Source organism: Tenrec ecaudatus, chromosome 8 (assembly GCF_050624435.1).
Source record: "Tenrec ecaudatus isolate mTenEca1 chromosome 8, mTenEca1.hap1, whole genome shotgun sequence".
Lineage (NCBI taxonomy): Eukaryota > Metazoa > Chordata > Mammalia > Afrosoricida > Tenrecidae > Tenrec > Tenrec ecaudatus.
The window spans coordinates 3,557,585-3,579,056 of record NC_134537.1 but is presented as its reverse complement, the minus strand read 5'-3'; the positions used below and the strand labels follow the sequence as shown (position 1 = coordinate 3,579,056).

The following is a 21,472-nucleotide window of genomic DNA, read 5'->3' as shown; positions in this document are numbered from 1 at the left end:
GTAAAATCTATCCTTTGCACTCCCTTGGGAGCTCCCTGCTCTGTTCCTCGGGCCTTTAGTGTTTTGTCTTTGTGTCAGGGGGTCAGATGGGGCCAATCCAGACCCTGAGTCTCCACTGTTGTCCTCCATAGGGCCATGGGTCAGCGAGGGATGTTGTGTCTCATAGTGGGATCAGCCATATGGTCCACTCTGCATTGGCTGTTTGGAGCGGGGATATCGTCTTCCAGGCCTGGTGGGCCAGGATGTCCTCCACTCACTCTTCTTCCACATTCATTTGCTCCCATGTGCTCTGATCAGACATGTCTCTGTCCCCTCGCTGCAGCTTCAGAGCTGTCTAAAATAAATTCTTCTGGGGGGAGGGGCAGTTGTCCACGTAGCTGGAATTGGGGCCGAGCCCTCAGGCCCCTCCACTGGCTTCCCTCTCCCTGCCGGCAGGCTGCACTTGCATCCTGGAACACCGGATTTAAGTCTGGTCCCTCTTTCCCTCCCAATTTTCTGGTCTGGCAGCAGGAACTCTGAATGGGTGAGTCTTAACAAGTGGCCATTTTCCCAATGCTCTCGTTGTCTTTGAACTTCTTAGGGATCCTTTCTACAGCCTGTTTAGGTAATCTGAAACATTTTAAAAAATTGTCATAAATCTTTAACAAAACATGCCATTTAATTCTTTTTTATATGTACAATATAGTGACATTGTGTTCATCATGTTGTACAATCAGTTCCACCTCAGAACTATTAACACCATACTTTTAGTATATATTTAGTATTTGCTTTCATTCATTTTCGCTCATGTTTCACTACACCAGCCATCACACAAGTTTTCTCACTTCCCTAGTGGAGAAATACAGATTGCTTCAAACAGTAGGAAATGGATACATATTTCAAACCCATGGGCCACGTAGACTTGAGGATATGGGAGTGTTTCAGTAAGGGGCTATGCACTGGTAGTCTGTGATGACGTGTAGCTGGGTTTCACCTCGCACAGTGCTTAGCATTTTTATTCATCCTGCTGTTGAAATACTAGACTATTTCCCATGTTCTCTATATTAAAATTTTCCTCGATTAAAAATTATTTACAAGAACTTTTTCTTGGCAGACGAGCCATCTGGGACTACTGCCCCTCATTCCCACCAAGCAGAGTAGCAGCTCTTGTTTAGATGGGGCAGGCACTTCTAGTTTCTTCACACTTTTTTCCCCTTTTAAACTCTTGGCCTCTTCACAGATACTTCTTCCTTGTAGACATTGGTATTTGTGATCTCAAATGATCTGCAACATTTAAGATGGGAACAGATGATTTTGAAAGATAAATGCTTAGTTCTGTCTTCATTTAATTGCTTTCTCTTTAAAATTTATCAAGTTTTTTATATTTTGAGAATAAACTTTTAATGAATCTTGAATCAGAAGTAGTTGAGAAACCTTTCACATTCTTCCAGCAGAATTCAGTGGTTCTGTTAATAAGAGCTATCCCTTAGGGTCCCAGACTTACTTGGCCCACAGCCTCCTTTTTGTGTGCGTGTGGGGGAGTTACTCAGAATCCTCCTGGAATTAAAAAATTTTTGTACTATACATATGTAAATATATTTATGATTATGGGGGCAATAGATTTATATGCATATATTTATAGGTTCAGTAATAGGGTAGCAGTGGACATTGGGCCTCCTCATGCATAATCCCCCAATACAATAGCACCTCGCCCTGCTAAACAGCCATTGCGGGATACCCATCTTCCCGACATGATCACTGAAGACAGACGTGTGTGTAAGCAAATGTGAAGAAAGCTGATGGTGCCCGGCTATCAAAAAGATATAGCATCGGGGGTCTTAAAGGCTTGAAGGCAAATAAGCGGCAATCTAGCTCAGAAGCAACAAAGCCCACAGAGAAGAAGCACACGGCCTAAGCAAATACAAGGTGTTGAATGGACCATGTAGCAGACACCAAGGAACAAAAACAATCATTGTGTGATCACCTTCCTCACATAATCGTTGAAGACGAAAGTGTGCATAGACAAGTGTGGTGAAGAAGGCTGATGGTGCCCGGCTACTGAGAGATATAGCGTCTGGGGACTTAAAGGCTTGAAAGCAAACAAGCGGCCATCTAGCTGAGAAGCAACTGAGCCCACACGGAAGCAGCACACCAACATAGGTGACCGTGAAGGACAGAGGAGACCAGGTCTCCAACAACAAAGGTGGGGTGGTGGTGAGAATCACATCACCGTGAAAGAGGGGGAGTTCATGATGGGGACCCAGTGCCCACCTGTAGACAGCTGGACACCCCTTCCAGAGGGGTAGTGAGGAGGAGATGGGCCACTCAGGGTTCAGTGTAGCAACAATGAAACTCAAAACCTTCCTCTAGTTCCTGAACGCTTCCTCCCCTCCCAATCATCATGACCCCAATTCTACCTTGCCTTGTGGACCTGGTTATACCAGAGGATGTACAGCGGTGCAGTGGGGATCTGGAGGCACAGGGAATCTAGGACAGACGAACCCCTCAACACCAGCGGTGGGAGTGGCGACACCAGGAGGGAAGGGCGTGTAGAAAGGGAGAACCGATCTCGGAGATCTATGTGTAACCTCCTCTCTGGGAGATGGGCAATGGGGAGGCGGGTGAGGGGAGACGCCGGGGAGTGTAAGATTAGATATAATAATTATTTATAAACTATCAAGGGACCAGGGGTGGGATCGGGGAGGGAGGGGGATGGGGGGGAAAAAGGGAACCAAGCTGATTCCAGGAACCCAAGTGGAAGGTGAATTATGAGAATGACGAGTGCAACGAATGTATAAGGGTGCTTTGCTCAATTGATGTATGTACAGATTGTGATAAGAGCCTTATGAGCCCCAATAAAAAGATTTAAAAAAAGAAAAAAAATTTTTGTACTATAGCACATAATCCAGAATAAAATGTAGTTATCTGATTTTTGGAGCTCCCCCCACCCCCATCATTCCAGCCCCACCCTCACCACCACCCCTTAGGGATTTCAGCACCCACTTTGTGAAACATTGCCCTGTCCTTTCAAACTGTTTTTACCAGTTGTACAATCATGGTCACAGTCTATCATTGTATTTGTGACCGCTTTATTCCACTTTCTCCGTTTACTCTGAGAAATAAACTTTATTCCACGATCTTAAAAACCATTCTGATTGTTGTAGATCTAAACTTGTCCTTTAACCTTCCTTTTTCTAGTCTACCCAACCGAGTTCTTTCTTTCCAAGCAAAAGTGAATGGAATGCTAGAATATATAACAGTCTTCATGGATGTTAAAAAAGAATAACCTCTAATTTCCCACGTTTTTCTTCTTCTACGTTAAATAGGGTTGTTCCTTTTGGTGCCAACAATTCTTTCACCATGCCTCTGCATATGGCTTTTTGGGGAAAAGAAGAAAATAAAAAGGCAGTTGTAGACCAGTTAAAGAAACATGGATTTAAAATGCTTCCTCCACCAAAAAGTAAGTGTAGAGCTCGTTGTTGTTTTGCTATTCTAAGATTGCAGAGGATTATAAAACATTTATTCCTTAAGTGACATGTTCAGTGTGATTGTTCAATTTGGGCTTTCAATGATAAGTTTTTAATTTTTTTTCAATTATAACTTTGTAAAGGAGCTCTCAAATAAGGAAATCCACGATTTTCTTAATTTTAAAATAATTAAAAGTTCACTGGAAATTTCAAAATAAATGTTTTCTTCCGGGGAGGGGTTTATCCTTTAATTCGTTTCAGGATTAATATCTAAATCCTGAGTTTCAGAGTCTGATAAATTATAGACAAGCATAAAAATATTACTTGCAGGAGTTTTTCTCAGATAATATGAAGTTACTTTTCATTTTGAATCATTTATGATTTAGCTTTTAAAAAAATCATTAAGAGAATGTAGTTTATTATGCAGTTTAGTAAGTCATAGGGGCAACACCTATTTTCATTGATAATTTTGTCTTTATTTTATAAATTACCAGCTTTAGGGTTCAATTTAGAATATAATTGGGATGCTGGCAGAGCGGGCCCGAGCTGTACTGTGCCAGTTCTCGCTGCAGTGCAGATGACGACTGAACAGGTATGCTTCTCTTTCTTTTGTAATTTAAATGTGAATTGTCAGTGTTGAAGCCTGATGCTGTGAAGAGGAAGACAAATATGTATGTGCTAGTATTAATGGTTTCATGCATATTGCGAAATTCTATGACCAGCTTGCAGAATCGATAGAATGCATGCTATGTGTGGGTGGTGTTTCAGTCTATGTTACATATTGCACAGCCCTGGTGGCAAAATGGGACCACATTGGGCTGCTAACTGCAAGGTCAGCTACTCCGTGGGAGAAACACGGAGCTTTCTACTCACATCGAGAGGTCCGGTTTTGGAAACCCGCAGGGGCCCTGTCGAGTCTGCACGGACTCCATGGAAGTGAGTTTTTAAGAGGAGCTTTGGTGGCATTGTGGTGACCTACACATTGGGCTGCTAGCTGCCAGGTAAGCAGTTTAAAACCACCAGCAACCCCTGAGGAAAGAGTGGGCTTTCCACCCCAGAGTTATTGTCTCTGCAACTCATGGGCAGTTATTACAGGAATGTGTCCCTGTAGGCTTACGAGGAGTTGATACTGACTCAGTGACAGGGAGTTTGGTTATAGTTTGGTTTGTAAAATGGTGTTTGGTGTAAAATGCTGGCACATCTGATAAGGAATATATTTCATACACATTTATAAATAGATGACTGCTTGAAATGCTTCTGTATTGTTTGAAAGTTTCGCAAATTTTTATAGTATTGGGGATAAAAATTTTTAAAACTTTTATTACTAAGGTGGTAGATGTAGTACTGAAACATTAACATCAAATCTTTGGCTTTGTTTGTAGTTACTTTAATTGAAGACTCTGCTAGGCTGCATTAGAACGTGGTCGTATGCGCTGAAAACAGAGGTCTATAAAATAACGCAGTCTAATCAGTCTTCAAGTGTGAAAAAATGTAATCTTTACTCACTACTGTTTGTGTTTTTATCTCCTAGTTGTATTTTTCAAGTTTTTTTCAATCTTTGTTGGAAGGTGGTGCGGCTTGCCTGGTCATGGGCAGACCTCAGTTAACTTTTTAGACGTGGCCTAGTTTTTTAGACATCTGTTGTATATTTATGTACTAACTTATAAATCGCTAAAACACATGTTACCATAAAGTTGAACTCAGTTAAAGAATCAACTAGTATATCACGGAAATCACCGTAATATCTTGTAGTACGTAGTAAATTTTTATTTCAGTAACAAAAAAGGAAATGTCATTTCCTTTTAAAAGATTCAAATGCATCTGGTTATAGGTAGGCTGATCTGTTAAAGAGCTATTACTGAAGCCCAAGACGTACACCTCTAGTTTATATTCTTTTAACTGTAGCTTTTTAAGCTCTTAACACTTACAATACCAGTTCATTCATTCTTCCTTCAGTGTTCAGTACACTGTGCCAAAGAGGAGTTGTTAGCGTTTGTGTTTACCTGATTTTGCATCACTTGCTGGTGTCACGTGGATGGGGCTCAAGCATAAGAACAATTGTGAGCGTGGCACAGGACCGAGTGGTGTTTTGTACACAGGGTTGCTTTGATTCGTAACTGCCTTGATTGCACTGAACAACAGCGGTATGACTTTAAATCCCTGAAATAAGTGTAATTATGACTTTAATTGGTTTTTGTTTATTGTAGCTTAAAACAGAATTTGACAAATTGTTTGAAGATTTGAAAGAAGATGATAAAACTCATGAAATGGAACCAGCTGAGGTATGGAGGCACTATTTTTATCGAAAACTACTTGGATTTAAAAAATAGGTTCATCTCTATTTTCTATCATAAGATCAACTTGTTCACACTACATTTGAAAAGTGGCAGCTGTCACAGCTCTCTTCATGACGTTTCTTTCGCTTACAGGCTATCGAAACACCGTTACTTGCACATCAGAAGCAAGCTCTAGCTTGGATGGTTTCTCGGGAGAACAGTCAAGAGCTTCCACCATTCTGGGAGCAGCGCGGTGATCTGTATTACAACACAATAACAAACTTCTCTGAGAAGTACCGGCCAGAAAACGTTCACGGAGGAATTTTAGCGGATGATATGGGTTTGGTAATTTAAATTATTTTTTTAATCCTGCATAGGGCTAGATTATATTTTTATTGAAAAATGTATTTTCATCTATGATTTTCATGTAAATAATACTGAACTGTGTGTTTGGTTTTTTCATTTGTTTTTGATGGGGCGATTTGGTTAAGATACAATTAAAATAATTGAATTCACAGTAATGATATAAATATATAAATTTCAATCACTTTGTTATTTAAAATTTATAGAAACCTACCAGTCATGAGTTCTTTATGATTTTTTTAGGCCAGCAGGTTTATACTTTGAAATCTCTGTCCTAAAATTTATTGAGGACCCTAAAGAGCTTTTGTTTTTGTAGGGTATGTATAGCAGCATTTCTTGTACCAGGGAAGAAAATAATTGTTAGAAACACATTGGAGATGGGCCAGTCAGGGTGCAGTATAGCGATGATGAAACATATAACTTGCCTCTAGTTCTTAAATGTCACCCCCCCCTCCCCCACTATCATGATCCCAATTCTACCTTACAAATCTGGCTGGACCAGAGGATGTACATAGGTACAGATACCAACTGGAAACACAGGGACTCCAGGACAGGTGACTCCTTCAGGACCAATGGTGAGAGTGGCGATGCCTGGAGGATGGAGAGAATGTGGGGTAGGAAGGGGGAACTGATTACAAGAATCTATGTGTAGCCTCCTCCCTGGGGGATGGACAGCAGAGAAGAAGCGGGGGGGGGGGGAGGAGTTGACATCAGACAGTGTAACATGACAAAATAATAATAATTTATGAATGATGAAGGGTTTATGAGATAGGAGGAGTGGGGAGCGAGGGGGAAAATAAGCAGCAGATATTAAAGGGCTCAAATAGAAGGCTGATGTTTTGGGAATGATGATGGCAACAAATGTACATATGTTCTTGACATAATGGATGGATGTATGGATTGTGATAAGAATTGTATGAGCCCCCGATAAAATGGTTTTTAAAAAGCATTGATAAAAAAATAATAAAATAAAAACCATTGATTTAAGATAGCATCAACAAACCCATTATTTGTTAACAATGTTTCATCAAAGTGGAGACACTTTTGTATGGGATGATACCAGCCATTTAGTCCATTTCATCCCCAGAGAACTCTTTAGTTCTAGAATTTAACCTTGCACTGCAGTCTTATTTACATTATCACAGGAGTCATGGGTGCCCTTAAGGGATTTTTTCCCCTAAGATTAGGAAACAAAAAAATCCATGGATGCTTAATAAGTTCTTATCAAAACTCCTGCAAAATAATCTTTTTTTTTTTTTGGCAAGAAGAATGAGCAGGAGCATTACCATGGTGAGAAACTTTAGTAATGCTTTTCCACAAAACCTTTGGTGTGACTACCTCAGACATTCCTCAGAATAAGCGCATTTTGCTGTCCTTTGGTTCTCTAGAATATGAAGAAGCAAAATGCCTTGAGCATCCACAAAACCTGTCATTATTTTCCTTCTTGAACAATCTGCTTCTGTTCTAACTGCACCACTTTGGCCTCTTGGTGGAACCATTACTTTTATTGTGTTTGCCTTCAGGGTCCAGCTGGTAAAACTATATTTCATCTCCTGTTAAAAATTCTTTAAAAAATATGCTCCAGGATCCCACTTATTTAAAATTTCCATAGATAAGTCTGCTCTTGTCTGCACCTTACCTGGGTGCACCAATTCTTGGTATTCATCAAGCAGAAAGTTCGATCAACTTGTAATTTTTCCGTCAGAATTTTGTAAGTGTAACCCATTGAGGTATATATGTATTTAGGTATTTCTGTTATTAATTGTTGATTCTCTTCAGTGATTAAAGATGAGTTCCCCCCCCCCCCGCAAATTGATGGGATTAGGCCTACTTATATCAATTTAATCATCCTCATAAACTTTTCATAAAGCAAGTTAAAACACCATTCTTCCACCAAGGCTCCACCAGAAATATGATGTTTGTTGATGTTTGTTTTAACAGAATGCATTTTGCTCTAATGGGCCCTTTTTAAATTGACTTCTTATCCTTTTTAGTGGTGTCGTACTAGATCCTGTACAGATGGTATTATAGCAGTTTATGTAGTCCCAAGTTTATTTTGGTGCAGAATTTTTTGAAATTTGCATTTTATAATGTTTTCCATGAACTTTTTTCCTGTGAAGATTAAAATTTCAGAAAGCACATAGTTTTGTTCTCTCCTGTCCTATGGGATCTCTATGAGATGAGTCAGAATCAACTTGATGAAAGGGTCACCCAGGCCCCAGTATTAGGAAAACACTTGACTTCATATGACCCCGAGAGGGTTCTGAGAGTCCCCAGAAAGTTACAGACCTTACTTTGCTGTTTCTATTGCATAAAAGTGCTAGAGACTTTTGCATTGGTAAATAAAACTTAGCTGCAGAAAATACTGGGGAAAAATGTTGCCATTTATAAGAGATGCATAACAAATGTCTCTTAATGCTTTATTGATGAAGTTACAGCTTATTAAGACAATCATGTAAAGCAGAATTAATTCATTTAAAATTAGCTCTGAATTTTATGGTAATGAAGAGTTAAGATTTCAGTAAAAAGCCACTTCTGAAAGATGTTCATAATTTTGTGTCAATATTTCCTAGGGCAATGAGGAAAACATTTCCTAACTTAACACAGTGCTCATTTTCAGTTAATATATTTATGATATGTAATAAGCACTGTTATATTCTATGGTCTTGACTGATAATTCAGTTTTTGGTTATTTTTAAATTGCTTTTGGGATGTTTTCAGCTTAACTGGGTTTCCGGTACCTGACCTTTTATCTTTCAAAATGTTTTAAAGGGCAAAACTCTTACAGCTATTGCTGTAATTCTTACCAACTTCCATGATGGCAAACCACTTCCAGTTGACAGAATGAAAAAGAATCAACTGAAGAAGGTAAAATATCAAATGCTTATCCTTTGAAGTGTATGTAATATTTTGATTTTGTCATAAAATACCGGCCCCAAATATTGGTAATAGTTGGCATTTTTGAAAACGTGAGCAGCTTCTCATTTTGTTGAAGAAACTGAACATTGGTACCCCCTACTTGAGGGCCATGATATAATGTGTGTTAAGAATTTTAATGTATCATTATCTTTAACATAGCACTATTTCTATGAAATCACTTTGTTATTAGAAATTCCTCACATTTTTTACTCTTCCTAATCTTCATTGAGAAGCAGAAATATTAGAAATCTCTCTTGATAAAGAGTTTAAATTATGACATAACCATAAAATTTACAGACACTTGAAGAATACACAACCAATTTATAAATGGATTTTTGAGTTCTCTTTTTGTAGAAATTTCGTATTTGTGAATTAGTGTACTTGCTACAATTTGTTTTTCTTCGCTTGCTAATCCATTGCTTATGCCGTCATGATGGAGCACACCTCCGTGGATGGTGGAGGCTTCATCAAGTTTATAGAAAGTTCCATTATCTTTTATTTCTGTTTTCTGCAAACTTTTTGAGGCCTTCTAAATAACTATACCATTGTGTATCAAAAATATTAAAGGTGATAATTATCTCCTGCTGTGACATATACTTTCATACATAAAATGTGTATACTTAATTATATTTAAATAACTTAAAGTGAATTTATTTTAATGAGAAAGATAAATATCATTGGGAAGAAATAACTGTTACTTTCTCTCACTTGAACCCCAAAGAGTTTAAAGTGGGAAATACTTAACTAATAATTAACTAAATAGTTAACTGTAAAAAAGAAAACCTCCTTTTAGAATATTGTGGAAAGCTGTGCTTAGGGCTGACTTATCAGTGAGCCTGCATATCACTTACCTGCCAATACTTAACCGAGGTGGTTGTTTCATTAATTTGAACACTTAAGTGCAATTTCCTTCATTGTATTTTTCTTTTGGGAGTTAAATCTGTTAGCTGCTTCATTCTCTGTCCTGAATAGGCAACAGTTTGTATCCTGTTCTTTATACATTTATACTTTTTTTTCCCATTTAATTCATTCTGATTTGCTCCAGACAGAATGGGGTAGCAGAGTAAGTAGTCTTTAGTTTTGTTATGTTAAGGAGTGCCTGTCCTAAGCAGCACACATAGAGAAGTGATGACGTGTTAGTGCTGTGTTTGACAATTTGAATCCACCCTGAGGTATCTAGGAAGAAAGACCTGGAAGGAACTCTATTGCAGAAATACCACATCACAGAAGCCCTGTGGAGCAGCATTGAAATGTGGGGTTGCTGTTAGAATGGGCTGTAGAGCAACTCTTGTGTTTTTGTTTGGTTGTTTTATGCAAAATAAATATAAAAGGAGGTGGATTTTAATTTATATTTAAAACTGACAGTAGTGCCTTGTAAGAACTATGCTTTGCTTTCAGGAACATGTTAACAACGACTCTGTGAAACTTGAAGGAAACAGTACCAGTGAAAAGGCAGATGGCCTGATCAAAGGTAACTTTAATTTTGAATGTGACCCAATGTTTGATTTAGATTTTTTTTCACTCTAGTGGTTTTGTACTATAGAAAACTTGAAAGTATCTGAAGAATTTCATGAGGACTATTAAGCAAAGTTGTCTTAAAGGAAAGTTGTAATAAGAAATGTATCTTCAGGAAGGAAGTATTTCTCTCAGTATTTGCATGGGGGTAAAAGAGCACTAATCAGAGCCTCGGGAGAGCACTTTCCAAAAATTCCCATGAAAAGGCGGTGATGAAATATAGCATGTTTTATTCTGGGATCTTTGAGTAATTTATGTTATTTATAATGTAATGAGCAGTGATCTATTGCTAGATAAAGCTAGAAGGGGGGGGTGGCTAGAAAGGCAGGTATGTTAGAGCCAAATTTTAAAATCAGAAGAGTGAAAGCATCTCTAGCAGATATATTGATCATCATACAATTAGCTTCTGATAATCAGAGCAGTGTAAGATGGAAAATATTTTCATGAGAGTAGTAGCGGAAGAATTGGAAATAACTTGATAAGTTTGATAAAGAAATGAATAGTTGGGAGGATAGTGTTGAGGGTTTTGTTCTTTTGTTGTAGAAAATAAATTTCTAGGAAGAGAGGGTGGATACAAATGAAAAAGTTCACCAGTTGACTTATGAGAGAACATGTGATTGAAAGAATAAATGCACACCCTGGAGGGACTACCTCCTTCCGTCAGAAGGAAGTAGAGTAAAGCTGAAGGAAAGGGCAGGCATAGAAGCGGGTACAGAGGGGGTGTCAGGAATATTGTGGAAAATGACATCTGATTTTTTTTAATGCCTACATTCCATTTTGTTGATACTAAACTTTACTCCTGTGAATGTCTGTAACTGCACTGTTATATTTGATTCCCTTTCACTTCAAAGGGGACACCTGTGTATGTTGCCACACATGCTTTGTGAAGTAAACTAAGGTGATGTAGGGAAAAGGTTGGAATGGAGGCAAAAACTCGTTCTGCAACTGGGGATGGAGATTGTACGAGTTGCTGCATGATGGAAGGCGACAACTGAGATTTGTTTTACTACTGCTTTGTGGTTCTGATTTTTTTCCCCTCAGTTTTGATACTTCAGGAATTTTAGCCATTGTGGGCATTAATTGCATGAGACTGACTGCATCATAAGAAATTAAAGAACTTTCTAGGGAGATAATACTAGATTTGGAAATAGTAGCTAGTTGATAAATTGAGGAAAACAGTGCTGCTGGTATAAGGCAACTTATTAATATGCTGTATGAGACAACTTATTAATATTCTGTATGATGCTTATCTTTTTCTTTGAAGTAGAAGGATCCAGGTGTAGCAAAGAATCCGGTACTTCAGATATCAAGAAAAAGAATGAACCTTCCATTTCAGATTATTTTTGTTCCCGCCCTAAAAGGTAAGCTAGTATAGTTTGATTATACTTCATAAATTTACTTATACTCCCATTTTCATATAGATAGATAGATAAAAAAATAACCATTTAATCTGTTACATCATTTTTTCCAAACATTTCTTTATTATTTGAAACTTCCAAAATCATTGTGATAAAGGGATGATGTAGGGTATTCTTATTTTACTGCTCAGGAAAAGTAATATTGATCTGTAAAATATTAGGATTTCTAATTTTCAGTAACCACCCATCTTTCTGTCATGTTTGTTTCTTTCACCTAGTAACATAGCTAGCTCTGTGTTTTTATTTCTGTCAAGTTGGTTCTGACTCACAGCACCCTCACACTCATTCCTACCTTACAAAGTAAAGGACCCATGGCAATGGAAAAGCTAGTGGGTTACCTAGCGAACTGCTCACCCCACAGCCATGGGTTTGAACTCACCAGCTGCCCACGGGAGAGAGATGAATGTGTCTGCTCCTGTAAAGATGTAGAGTTTTGGAAACTCAAAGGGCAGTTGTCTCCTGTCCTATGGTGTCGCCATAGGACAGAAGAGGACCGGACAGAATCAAGTTGGAACTGACTTGAGTGGAAGTGGGTGGTTATATGGAACAACCCAAATAGCTAATGCACATTACACTCTGTACATATTACATACATTAACACATTTTGTCCTACAAGGTCCATTGCGTTTTTATTTTTATTTTCCAAATGCGGAAATAGGAGAAAACTAGGCAACTTGCTTAAAGTTATATAGTAAACTTTAAGTAATGGCGTGGAGATTTGATGTTCTAGGTAATTTTGACTCTGCGGTTCACTGTTCTTAGCCTCTTAACCTCTGATGGACTATTTCCACGCTTAATTTTTTATTGTGAATGAATCACATTAGTGCCTTTTGGTTTCTTTGCTTAAAAGGCTTTTTGGGGGTTAATGTTCTAGTAATAGCTTAATTACTAAATATTGAATCAATATCGAAGGGACTATCTTTTAATAATGGCTTAATTTTTCTAATTTAAAAATTACTGTAGTTTAGTGAATGCATCTAATTAAAAAAGCAAACTGCTTTAGCTTATTTGATTTTATCAGAGAGAAGGTTTCCTTTGAAAATTTTTTCCAAATATAATCAGGACAATACAAAGCATTTGTTAAACTTGTTTGATATCATATTTTACTGTGGGTTGGTAAAAAATTTCACTGTGCTTAATTTTAGAAGAAAAACTGTTGACAAGTATACAGAAACCAGTGATTCAGAGGAGTTTGAAAAAAGTGAATTACCACAGAAAACAAAAGGTAGTTTTGAAACGGGGTTTTAATTTGATGCTGTGCCCTATAGACTGATTTCCCATTGTGACATCTTTTATGTTTACTGTGCTTTGGTTTTTAGGCAAACTGAAAAATGCAAAATCGGAGACTAAAGGCAAGGGTAAAGGTATATTTTAATGCATTTTTCTCAATACTTAATAATTCATAGTGAAGATTACTGAAGTGAAACTATATTGATTTGTGTTTTTATTATTTTGAATTCTTTACTTGCTCTTTAGATTGTAGCTCAGCAGGGTATTGAGTGAATTAAAGGAGTGAGGTAAACAGCGTGAATGGTTTCAATTAAGGTGTAAGAGGTAATACTTAAAACAACTTTGTGTGAAATGAAAATATAAACTCACTACTATCGAATTGACTGTGACTCAAAGCGACCTTATCGGACAGGGTAGAACTGTCCTTGTGGGCTTCCGAGACAGAAAGGGTTTTCTACTGTTCACAGGGGTAGAAAGCCTCACCTTCTCCTGTGCAGTGACTGTGATTTTAAACTGTTGACCTGGTAGTTAGCAACCAATGCAGAGCCCCCCTGCCACCAGGGCTTCCTAAAGAGAAAGACGTTCGATTAATAAAGTGACTTTATACAACTTCATTTGTATATGCGTACATCTAAAGTCCAACCCACTGTTACCAATTTGAATTCAGCTCATAGTGAGTCCATACGAGGTTCACCTTTCTTGCACAGAATGACTGGTAAGTTCGAACTACCAATTTGTGCAGCCCCACACTTAAATCATTATGCCTTGTGCCAGGACTCCTAATATGGACATGTGCTAATTATAAAAGTAGATTGGGAGTGTTCTCATAGTATTCATTCTTAATTCATATTATATACATGCAAACGTAATCGGTAAATTTTTCTTTGAGGTAAAATGTGATTTACTTTTCCTTAAATTGTGATACTCTCATATATTTCTAATTAACTGAGAAATTATACTGAATTTGGAAATTAACTGTTTGCCACTGGCTTTAGATAAGCCTCATAATCAGAAACCAAAAATGTGTTTCTTGGTAAAGTTTGCTTCACTAGAGCAGGATCATTCTGCTTTGGTGGCGCAGTAATTGATTCCTTCGCTATGAACTCAAAGGTTTAAAACTTAAATCTGCTCAGTAAATTAAGTGCTGGTCTGCTCCTGTAAAGATTATATACTAGGAAGCCCTATGGAGCAGTTCTCTGTCCAGTTTCTTGAGTCAGTAAGACCCCTGACAACAACAGACGTTCTTCCCCACAGTCTATCATCAATCCACATCAGTCCTCTGAGCTAGAAATAGCTACTCCCATGTCTGACTCAGTCATGTACGTAAGCTTAACATGCAGCATGTGAAAGCAGTCATCTTTCTCAGATCCTTAGTATGTGTACCTTAGAAGAGAGAGTTTGTTTAATATCAGTGCTTTTGTTGTTTTTTCTTTAGCAGGATCTTCCAAGATTAAAGAGGATTCAGAGTTCGCATGTGCACTTTCTTCCACTATGCTGACAACAAAAAAGAAAGTATTGAAAAAGGGTCAGTACTTCTGATTTTTTTGTTTATTTAGGTTTTAGTTGTATTTTCTGTTTTTAAATTAAAATTATTAGTTAAAAATAATTTAATTCCCTATTAAGTCTCTATTATTCTTTACGACTTAAAACAAGTTTCCCACTTAATTTTAATTCTTTATAATTTCTTGTTTCATAGAAGCACATTAGTGTCATATCCTTATTGATCCCCATATATGTTTGTGGGGGAAAAGCAACACCTTTAAAGTTGTGGTAATGATTAATTCTTTAGGGACATCTGTGGAGGATGCAAAGAAAACTCATCCTGAAGAGAAAGCAAGAACAACATTAATCATCTGCCCACTTTCTGTGTTAAGCAATTGGATTGTAAGTCTGAAAGCCCTTTAACAATGTGGTTTAATTTATATTTGTCTTGTAAAAGAAAGTATTCTGTTATATAGTCAATTGTTGTTGGAATTATGATTTATCAGCATTTTATATCTAAGTTCAAATAATTATTAGGTCAATTGGGATAATGCTGAATTGAGGTAGACTTTTTTTTTAATAATCGAGAAAATAAAACATTAGTTTGTTTTGTACTTTAGCCTTGACCATTTTTATTCCCCAAAGTGAGAAAGGTAGTTTGAGACACCAGCATAAGTACAAACTAACTCTTGATTGCCCTTTTCTGAGGATAAAGTTAACAGTAGCTACGGTGTCGCATACGAATATGTACCACGTAGTGAGGTTTTTCTGAAGCTCTTTTCATATGCTCTAATCTTCATAATTATGATTATTTTTTTCTTAAAGGACCAAGTTGAGAAGATAAGTAACTTACCTGAGGTCGTCCAGTTTAGTAAATGATACTGCTCAGATGTACTCTGCGGCATTATTTTTAGCTTGGTGTCTGTGTTTTTAAGACTGCCCACCAGAAAATCTTGTGACTCCCCCGTCTCTGATCTTTTGTTGTTGTTTTAAAATTACTCTGGAATGGAGCCTCTTTTGCTTAAGGAACAACTTGATTGTTTTTTTTTTCCCAGTTTGATTTTCAAGCTGCATGCTATAATGAATATTGCCTGTTGGAAACATTCTGAACATGAAGACTGTTGGATGTGAGCTTTCACTTTTGCCACCTCCAAGATTACCTGTATATCTCTCCCGGCTTGAACTGTCTGATCACAGAGGTCGTTTTATTTTTTGTTTTATTTATTTATTTTTTTGAGAGCAATACTTTAGCCTGTAATTAGAGTTCACCTTCCCATCTTTTCTTGTTCACTCTCTGCCATGGGCATTGTTATGGAGCATACTGTGGTTTTTGTTGTTTTAAGATTTTTTTTCTTTAAAAAGTTTTTGTTTTATTAATTACTGCACGGCCTAATAAGTGTATCATTTTCCCTTGTAGAACAAGAAAGCGTCTTAGTTGATTTTCTCTTGCCTTTTACATTCTGACCAAATCATACTCTTTGCTTTCTTGTGTAGTGTGTTCTACAGTCCTGGGGCACTTGAATGACCCTGTTTCAAAATGAGGTTTAGAGATGTTAACAGAGATAGAAACGGTAGATATTTTTAACAATGGGTAATCAGCATTTTATTACAATTTTTTAGTTGGAAAATGATTTTGGTAATGTAAACTTTGTATAGAAAATGGACAAAATCTTGGGCTTTTAGGGATTATGGTCAACATTGGAATTTTAGTCTCTCAAGCGATTTCTTTAATAACCCTCAAGTAAATGACTTGGAGCAGGCTCCCCCCAAAACCAACTCTGTCATCGAGTCAGTGCTGACTCACAGAGGCCCACTGGATTTCTGAGACTGCAACTGTTTACGGGAGTAGAAAAAGCCCAGTCTTCTTCAGAGCGCTTGATGGTTTTGAACTACCTACCCCGTGGAGCCCAACACCACACCACCACCAGGGCTCCTCTAGTCTTGCATGGGTTTTCTTTAAGCTATGAAAAGAACCCAGTTAAGGGAGTAAAATCTTTCTACCAAGGTCACTTCTACCACATACTGCTTCTGGATTTCAGAATGTTATTTACCGGTGTCTTCTTTTTGGACAATAGAAGCATCTATTTTATTTGTATACACAGCCACCCACCTACATGATAGTAAATCAATAAGTATTGCTACAAAATCATAGGTACCTTTGTTAACAAAGATGTAACTATTGTCGCAGTATAGTCTTCATCTAGGTCCATACACTTTAGAAGACAGTTTTTCATCCCTTTAACCCTTCCTCAAAGAATTCTATGCTCTTTTTGATTGAAATGTCAAAACCACAGGTCATTTTTAGCAGCTATGAGGGACAGAAGACATTTTCCTTTTAAACATTTGAGCTTTGGGAGTTAGATTTTCCCACAGAATTTTCAAAAAATGAAAGGTGTGTGGTCATAATTGAAAAGAAATTCCTTGGCAAAACTTGCCCGGCCATGTTTTTACCAATGCAGTTTTCAATTCTCTGAAAATGTCTTCATAGTAAACTTCTGTGATCATCCTGTGTCCTTTAAGAAAATCTGTCATGATTACCTTTTGGAATCAGAATCAGAATTTCTCAAACAAACAAACAAACAAAAAACCCACAAAATGATTCCCCCTCCCCAAACCCCCCGGCACAAATAGCATACCACCATCCACCCCTTTTTAAAAAGAAGTACTCAAAGCTTAGACACATATATTATTGAAGGAATTTATCTGTAATTATCCATTAATTAGAGCCATGTAACATGTTAGTCTATGTTGATATTTATGTGTAACAAAGAACTTTATATCAAGAAGTAACTATATTGAGAAAACATCCCAGCCCAATCCAATTCAAGTCCTTAAGCCCAATATAGTTCATAATTCCCTCTTCACTCACGCAGCTACATTCAGTGATGCAGAATGCCGAAGATCACAGGTCAGTGGGTACAAAGTTATGTGGATCCATCGGTGGTAGTTCTAGCAGGTCTCTATAGAGAGGGAGAGAAGGGGGCCAGTCTCCAGAGAGCCATTTATCTTGGTCACACCTTCAAAGGAGGTCATCAGATAGCTGTGACCTGATTGACAGGCTAAACTCCAACACATAGTTTCTTCTGGGTGCCCTGCTGGTACAAAAAAACCCTAAGTATCACATGTCTTGTTTGAAAGCCCATGCAGTACTTTTTACTTCTGCATATGTGTGCATGGGTGTGCAATGGCCTAATAGACTGAGTAGAAGCTCATCAGCTATAGTTCTTTCTCTGGGATTCCCCCCCCCTCTATTTCAAAGTCTAATCTTTCCACAAATAAATGCTGTTCCATTGTAAGGCAACTCATCGTTTCTGTGTTGTTTCATACGTAACTATTGAGTTCTTCTCCTTTACTTCTCTAGCAGATTTCCTTGATGAATTAGCTACATTTTCAATATTCCAATGTTTCATTTTCCGCTCAGACAACAGCAGTCTGGTTTTTGCTTCTCCCTCAGAGAAATTGTTCGCTGCATCAACTATGAGCCCATTTTAGCCAGGGAGCTCTCCTGTTTTTTAAATTCTGTTTTGAGTTTCTCTTGTAGTACTTTTTTTTGTTTTATGTAAAGAAGTGGTATGAACAAAAGTTATGTATCAACATTCCCATTACTATTTATTTACTTGCTTGCTTACTTACTGAAATTTTGACATCCTTTGATCCCCATATTGTAAGTTTTCTGTTAGCTACTGACATTTTCTCACCATTGATTCTCAGCCTTTTTTTCTCTCCAGGTTACTATTAAAGCTTGGTATTTATTTATTTTTAAAATCATTTTATTGGGGTCTCATACAACTCTTACCACAATCCATACATGCTTCAATTGTGTAAAGCACGTTTGTACATTTCTTGCCCTCAACATTTTCAAAATATTTCCTCTTCATTTAATCCCTTGGCATTTTCCCCCTTCCTCCCCACTCTCCCCTCCCCTTGTTCATGAACCCTTGATAATTTATAAATTATTATTTTGTCATATCTTATACTGTCCGACGTATCCCTTCACTCACTTTTCTGTTGTCCATTCCCCAGGGAGGAGGTTATATGTACATCCTTGTAATCGGTTCCCCCTTTCTATGCCACCCTCCCTCCATCCTCCTGGTATCACTACTCTCAGCACTGGTCCTGAAGGGATCATCCACCCTGGATTCCCTGTGTTTTCAGTTCCTGTCTGTACCAGTGTACATCCTCTGGTCTAGCCAGATTTGTAAGGTAGAATTGGGATCATGATAGTTGGGGGAAGGGGAAAGAGGAAGCATTTAGGAACTAGAGGGAAGTTGTATGTTTCATCATTACTACACTGCACTCTGACTGTCTCTTCTCTTCCCCACAACCCTTCTGTAAGGGGTTGTCCACTTGCCTACAGATGGGTCTTGGGTTCTCAATCTGCACTCCCCCCTCATTCACAATGATTTGATTTTTTGTTCTTTGATGCTTGATACCTCATCCCTTCGACACCTCTTGATTATACAAGCTGGTGTGCTTCTTTGCTTCTGAGCTAGATGGCCGCTTGTTTACCTTCAAGCCTATAAGACCCCAGACACTATATCTTTTGATTGTCAGGCACCATCAGCTTTCTTCACCACATTTGCTTATGCATCCATCTGTCTTCAGCGATTGTGTTGGGAAGGTGAGCATCTGGAATGCCAGTTAAATAGAACAAAGTATTCTTTTATTGAGGGAGTACTTGAGTGGAGGCCTAAAGTCCATCTGCTACCTTTATACTAAACCTATAAATATATGCACATAGATCTATTCCCCATCCTCATATATAAATATATTTACATATGTACATGGCTTTATTTAGACCTCTATAAATGCCCTTTGTCTCCTAGCTCTTTCCTCTATTTCCTTTTACTTTCCTCTTGTCTCAGTATTATGCTCAGTCTCCCTTTGGGTTTCAGTATTTCCTCTCGGTTACACTACCCTTGATCACACCCTACCAGACCTACATCCTCCTCACCACCGATTTGGATCACTTGTTCCCTAGTCTCTGGGTTTCTTTACACTGCTTCCTTTCCTCCCCACCTCCCTCTCTCCCGTGTCCCCCGGAACCTTCGGTCCCGTTGTTTCCTCCTCCAGATCATTCATCCAGCCTGTCTTATCTAGACAGACCTGTGGAGATAATAACATGCACAAAAGCAAGACAGAGCAAAACAAAGCAACAAAAGAAAACAAAACAACAAAACCAATGACAAAAAAACAACCCAGGGCCTTTAGGAGTGTTTTCTGGTCGAGTCTTTGGGGTGCCAAGCCCTGGCTCCAATGTCTATTTTTGGTATTCCCTGGGGGCTTCGTTGCTCTGTTTCCCTGCTGTCCTGTTGCACGCCCTTAGTGTTTTACCTCGGTGTGGTAGGATCAGATCTGGCACGATAAAGCTTGATATTTTAAAAGAGATTATGAAAAGGTTAATGATTTCTAAGTGTACTCATGAAGATTCAAGAATTATCAAAAGTATGCCACGTTTGCTTCATTCTATGTTTTTTCTGGAGTATTTGTAATCACATCCCAGACATCATGCCATAGTCCCCAGTAGGTGTGTTAGCTAGCTATTTGAAATATTGGTATTCCATTGATGCTGCCCTCGACCTTCTTTTTCATTCTACCTGCTCTTCTTAGGAAATCTTCATCATTCTTTTGACTTCAGTACTGTGTCTTATTTTAAAATTCATAGGTTGTCTGCCCTTCTGTTTGTATTATTGACCAGTATTTATATTTTCCTAATAAACTTTTTCAATAAAGTATTATGCTGAAAATAAAAATCATCGCATAGCCTTTTCCTCCCTTTTTAAACTTCTTTATATCATTTGGGATATCAGAGGTTTCATTGCCTTCTGCATTTTCTTCAAATCTCATCTTTAATTAGTTCCCAAATTCTATCAGTTCTTTTTCTTTTGTTCCTTTATTTCATACTTGCCTTTTGATTCTGTCCTTCCTACTGCCATGATGGTGTAGGCCTTCACCATCTGTCTTCTAATAATTCCCCAGCTGTTTCTCGGTTGTGCTTTCTTTCTCCAGTCTGATTATAGTTTTCCCTGACCAAAATCTCTCAGCTCTATTGCTTTCATACTAAAGGCCTAAATTTAAAAATCTGGTCCTTTAGAGAGGAGGTTTCAAGTCATATTTTCTTTTTATCCTAACTACCTTTGCACTTTATATCTTGCAAATTGCAGCTAAGAATAAAAAATGAGAGCATGGGGTAGTGTGCTTGATTGGATGTCTGTATCTTTGAAAATATGAGGGCACTTCTAGAAACTCGTACAATTTCCATTGTCTTTTAATTCCATTTTATCCAGACTTTTTGAAGCTACCTTGCTATTGGTTAATATTCTTTTACTGCTTAACCTAGATATTAATAAGTTGTTTAAATGGGAACATTAAAAATCCCACTTATTATAAATAAATTATTTTTTCAAGTAATTACTGTTCATTAAGAAGCTTAGTTGTTTGATTGTCTTAACAGTGAAATGGCTGCATATTTGTAGGGCCTGGGAAAACTTGCATAATAATGCTGTCATAGAGTAGAAGTCGGTTTTTCTGACAACATAATCATTCTTGTCACCAACATCAATGTTATTTCGTTAATTAAGATTGCAAGACACTGCTCTTAGTCCGTTTTAGTACTTAATGATTTGTGGCAGTAATTTCTGAACAGTACTCAGAACATTTCTGTGCTGCTTCTGTGTGTGCCCCTGAGTTCAGTAGGACTGGTGGCAACCCCCCCAGGAAAGACGGGACTGCCCCAGGGCTTCTCAGCACTATTCAGATTGAGTGCCACGGCTTTGCTCCTATTGAGCATTTGGTGAATTTGAACTACCAATCTTTTGGTTGT

General features: G+C 37.8%; 1 protein-coding gene across 9 annotated transcripts in view; it reads left to right on the top strand.

Moving 5' to 3' along the window:
* The window catches only part of HLTF (helicase like transcription factor), a 95,900-nt gene that overhangs the window by 50,992 nt on the left and 23,436 nt on the right, over positions 1 to 21,472 (top strand). For 3 of the 9 annotated variants that reach the window (XM_075555906.1, XM_075555912.1, XM_075555913.1), the window contains exons 4-14: positions 3,306 to 3,439; positions 3,941 to 4,038; positions 5,654 to 5,728; positions 5,876 to 6,067; positions 8,858 to 8,953; positions 10,403 to 10,475; positions 11,784 to 11,880; positions 13,083 to 13,162; positions 13,257 to 13,301; positions 14,603 to 14,692; positions 14,957 to 15,051. In XM_075555906.1, the coding sequence (XP_075412021.1) occupies positions 3,306 to 3,439; positions 3,941 to 4,038; positions 5,654 to 5,728; positions 5,876 to 6,067; positions 8,858 to 8,953; positions 10,403 to 10,475; positions 11,784 to 11,880; positions 13,083 to 13,162; positions 13,257 to 13,301; positions 14,603 to 14,692; positions 14,957 to 15,051 (1,075 nt within the window). The remainder of the gene's footprint in view (positions 1 to 3,305; positions 3,440 to 3,940; positions 4,039 to 5,653; positions 5,729 to 5,875; positions 6,068 to 8,857; positions 8,954 to 10,402; positions 10,476 to 11,783; positions 11,881 to 13,082; positions 13,163 to 13,256; positions 13,302 to 14,602; positions 14,693 to 14,956; positions 15,052 to 21,472) is intronic. The other 6 variants (XM_075555908.1, XM_075555914.1, XM_075555911.1 and 3 more) reach the window with 5 other exon arrangements.